Below are 4,926 nucleotides of genomic sequence, written 5' to 3' on the forward strand. Positions count from 1 at the left end.
ATTATGTGAATAATATTGACACATGACATTTTATGTGTAAATTAACATATTAGTAGAAGATATTTAAAACCAAGGACTATTTTGACTAATGGAGTACTAGTTTAGGGATTTTTTTTTTTTAATTTCCATTCTTCTAAGGATTATTGTGAGAACGCTTAATACTTTTAAGGATGAAAGTTGATGTTTACCTTTTTTTTTGGTGACACTTGTCTAAATAATTCGACATGTGTAGAAGACGGCGCATGCCAAACACACAATGAGATACATATCATTTCTCAGAGGTGTTTGTGATTCTTAACTAATGATATACCCTTATACGAGAAATTCTATTTTATATGAGGGTGAGAGTAATTATTTTCATCCCTCAGCTTAAATTGAATGACATAGATTACAACTTCAAATGATAAAGTCATGTGACCTTTCCTTTTCCTAAAATCAATTAATGTTTACACAAAGCCACTTTGCTTCATGGAATCCTTCTTGTGCACACCCCAAAAAGTAGGTTGAAAATAGCTCGTATGTGTGTTTTAAAGACTTTAAAAGCAAAAGCTTGTATTCTTGTAATTAGTATATTCACACTAAGTGAAAACAAGTTCCTTAATAACACGCAACATAGCGACGTTGTTAAGTATATGTGTTGTTAATTTAAGACTGACTATTAACATATGCAACCAGAACATTTACACATGATCCTCAATTAAGGAGGACTGCAAAGAAAATTTATAGTATACCTTAACTTTTAAAAAATTGCATTGATATCTTAAATTTTTATGTTAAACCGTATAAAATTTAATATTTGTATTTATGTCTAGAGTAAATACTCAATTTTCGAGTACAAATCTAGAACAATATGACCAATTAGTAATTCTACTCGGTAATGACTAATTTGTGGGATCAGTTGGCTCTTATAGAATCAACTGAGTTGAAAGTTATCAAAGCGTACATTGATCAAAGAGAGATACAACATCTGATTTGGTTTCTAATGGCTCTTCGTGATGATTTTGAGGGCCTTCGTGGGGGTATTTTGAATTGTTCCCCTCTTCCTAATGTTGAATCTGTAGTTAGTGAATTGTTGGCAGAAGAAATCATACTTAAGATTCATTGTGGTGTGTCAGATAAGGGAATTCTCTCAACTCCTCCTTCTGTTTTTGCTGCTCCTGGTCAAAAAGGAAAATCTCAAGGGAGGGTTAGACTTGGTAATGATGAATGTGCATTTTGAAAAGAAAAAAGATCATTGGAAATCACATTGTTCGAAATTGGGGAGAGCACATAAAGGAATTTTAGGGGGTTATCATCCAATGTTGTTGCTTCTACTCTTCCTACCATTGACTCTAGTTCTGGTTCTATATACTCATCTGAGACTGCTTCCCAAATATCTGATATTGCATAACAACTTCAAAAACTTCTTGCCACTCAATCACATGCCATGTCTGCGACCTCTTCTAAAGGTTTGAACTCCTCTAGTATGTCAGGTAAATTTGATTTCATATGGATTCTTGATTCTGGAGCATCTCACCATATGACATATGATGATAAATATTTTGTGTCTGTGAATCTTGCCTCGTCTATGTCGGTTATGACTGTTGATGGTACTCATATGCCATTAGCAGGCACTAGTTCTGTCTCCACACCTAACTTGTCTCTTTTTGATGTTTATTATATTCCTAATCTCAGTTTGAGTCATGCTTCTGTTAGTCAAATATGTGATTTTTGGTTATTCAGTTATATTTTCTTCCACTTTGTTGTGTGCAGGATCTACATTCCAGGAGGCTGATTGGGATATGCTATAGACAGGGGGGAGTTATGTTTAGAATGACCAATGAGTCCCATATATTGCAACCTTTCATCTTCTAGTTTTTATTTATGGAATTCTCGCCTTGGATATGTTTTTGCTTCTAGATTAAAATATTTGGCTTATACTGGAGCTTTAGGAAAGTTATAAACCAGTGATATTTCATATTGTTGTGGTTGTAAACTTGCTAAATTTCCAGCTTTATTGTTTAGTAAAAGTGTTTCAGTTTCATATGCACCTTTTGATTTAGTTCACTATGATATTTGGGGTTCATCACCGGTTCTCACTAAAGGTGGATATAAATATTATGTTTCGTTTATTGATGACTATATTCGTTATTTTTGGGTTTATCTTATGAAAAATCGGTCTGATTTTTTTGACATTTATCATATGTTTCGTGTCATGGTCAAGACTCAACATAATGTTGTTATAAAGTGTTTTCATTGTGATTTAGGTGGTGAATATACCTCTAATAAATTCTCTAAATTACTTGCTTATGATGGAACTCTCAACCAGTCATCTTGAACTGATACTCCTCAACAAAATGGTGTTGCTCAAAGGAAACATTGTCATATTATTGAGATTGCTCGTTTTCTTTTGTTGTTTGCTTCAGTTTACAGTGAGTTTTGTCGGGAAGCAGTTCTTGCTGTTATTCATGCTATTAATAGAATTCCATCATCTATCATATCAGGTTTGTCTCCCTTTGAAAAATTGTATGCTTCTATCCCTGATTACTATTCTCTGAAATTTTTTGGTTCTACTTGTTTTGTTCTTCGTCCACAAGTAGAGCATAGTAAGTTATCTTCTTGGTCTTCCGTGTGTGTTTTTCTTGGCTATGGGGATGGTCAAAAGGGTTATTGTTGTTATGATCCTCATGCAAAAAAATTATATGGTCCCTCCACAAAGAGTTTCTCATAATCAGAGGGAACTGTGTAAGTTAAAAAGCTTGTTTTACGATCTTAAACATGCTCCTCGAGCTTGGTTTGAGAAATTTTCTACTATGATCACTTCTCTTGGTTTTTGCTCTAGTGAACATGATTCTGCACTATTTATAAGGTCTACTACTTATGGTCCGATTATGCTTTCTTTGTATGTTGATGATATGATTATTACAGGTGATGATGTTAGTGGAATCCATGAGTTGAAATTGCAGTTAGCCAAACAGTTTGAGATGAAAGACTTGAGAACTCTTTGCTATTTCTTAGGGATTGAAGTTTCCTACTCTCCTAAATGCTACCTTCTTTCTCAATCCAAGTACATTTCCAACATTCTTGAACAGACTCATATTTCGGATAATAGAGCAGCAGATACTCCTCTTGAGTTGAATGTGAAATACGCTCCCTCAGATGGTGTTCCTTTACCAGATCCCACTTTGTACCGTACTTTGGTTGGCAGCTTGATGTATCTTACGATTACCAAACCTGATATTGCTTATGTTGTTCATATTGTTAGTCATTTTGTTGTCTCTCCGACTACAATATATTTGGCAATTGTTCTTCATATTCTTTGTTATCTATGAGGAACTCAATTTCAGAGTTTTCTCTTTCCTTCATCGTCTTCATTGGAATTATGTGCTTATTCTGATGCCGATTGGGCTGGTGACACCACGAATCGTAAGTCCACCACAAAATTATGTATCTTTCTTGGAGACTCTCTTATTTCTTGGAAGAGTAAGAAACAAGACATTGTCTCTCGCTTTTCTACAGAAGTTGAGTATCGTGCTATAGCATCCACTACTGCTGAAATAATTTGGTTGCGTTGGCTTCTATCTGATATGGGTATCTCTCTTTCTGAGCCAACTTCAATGCACTGTCATAACAAGAGTGCTATTCAAATTGCTCATAAATCGGTCTCTCATGAACGCACCAAGCACACTGAGATTGATTGTCATTTTACTCGTTATCTTCTTCAGTATGGAACCATTACTCTACCATTTGTCTCATCTTCCTTTTAGATTGTTGATTTATTCACAAATATGCATTCTATTAAACGTTTTCTGTTTTTGGTTGACAAACTCTCGATATTTCATGTTAATGCATCGTGAGTTTGAGGAGAGATATTAGATAATATTATTATATATTAGTAGTAAGCGTAGTTTAGACTTTTCTATTCTCTTTTATGGCGGCAACCTACTAAGAGCCATCACCTACCATCAAAATGTTATAATCTTGAAGTATCTAATATTGCTTTTTTCATTCATATATTCCTTCTACTCAATTTTATGAGATTCTTTTAATTTGAATTAAATATTTAACAGGAAACATTTAAAAATGTTTTTTGATAAAGATTTTAAAAGAATTTTTTTGTTTAAACTACAATAGACATTTCACAATTGATTATTTTTGTTTAGAAACAACAAAGGGAGATTAAACATTTTACAATTTGTTTTCAAATGTAAGAATATAAAGATTTAAGATTCTAGAATTAACACACAACATGACCAATAAATTCCAAGTGAAATCTAAATAGCTAAGAACTATGACGATCGAGATAGGGAACACATGTACCCAACCATTTTCTCAATCAACAATATATTCTCAAAAAGGAATGCTTTTAAAACGGGGAACAGGGAAACACATCAAAGGATGAGCCCTTGGAAGGGTCATGGCTGGTTTCTCATCCATGTTAACTGTTCCATTACCATCAACCTTCCAATCAAAACATTGAATCATAACAGCAAGATTTTTGGGAACAACATGAAGTGCTAAGGAGACACCAGGACAAGCCCTTCTTCCAGTTCCAAATGGCATAAGTTGAAAATTTTGTCCCCTAACATCAAACCTATTATTATTATTATTATTATTATTATTATTATTATTATTATTATTATTATTATTATTTATCATCATTATCTTCATTCATAAAACCTCTCTGGCTTGAACTCAAGGGGGTTTTCCCAAAGGTTAGGGTCCCTACCCATTGACCCTAAATTAACTAATAAAATGGTTTTTGCTGGAATCTCATAACCATAAACTTTGCAACTTTCAGATGATTATCTCCCTGTAAATTGTATTATTATTGTTATTATTATTGTTATTATTATTATTATTATCATTATTATCATTATTATCATTATCATTATTATTATTATCATTATTATTATTATTATTATTATTATTATTATTATTATTATT

General features: G+C 32.9%; 1 protein-coding gene and 1 pseudogene across 1 annotated transcript; one reads left to right on the forward strand and one right to left on the reverse strand.

The window, feature by feature from the left end:
• The first annotated feature begins 877 nt into the window (after positions 1-877).
• Positions 878-3,746, forward strand: LOC101515765 (uncharacterized). Its single transcript, XM_012715008.1, has 4 exons — positions 878-992; positions 1,080-1,196; positions 2,998-3,239; positions 3,588-3,746. The coding sequence occupies exons 1-4, from the start codon at positions 878-880 to the stop codon at positions 3,744-3,746; spliced, it is 633 nt and encodes a 210-aa protein (XP_012570462.1).
• A 583-nt stretch (positions 3,747-4,329) lies between these two features.
• The window catches only part of LOC113786246 (cytochrome P450 93A2-like), a 1,121-nt pseudogene continuing 524 nt past the window's right edge, over positions 4,330-4,926 (reverse strand).

Source organism: Cicer arietinum, chromosome 4 (genome assembly GCF_000331145.2).
Source record: "Cicer arietinum cultivar CDC Frontier isolate Library 1 chromosome 4, Cicar.CDCFrontier_v2.0, whole genome shotgun sequence".
Lineage (NCBI taxonomy): Eukaryota > Viridiplantae > Streptophyta > Magnoliopsida > Fabales > Fabaceae > Cicer > Cicer arietinum.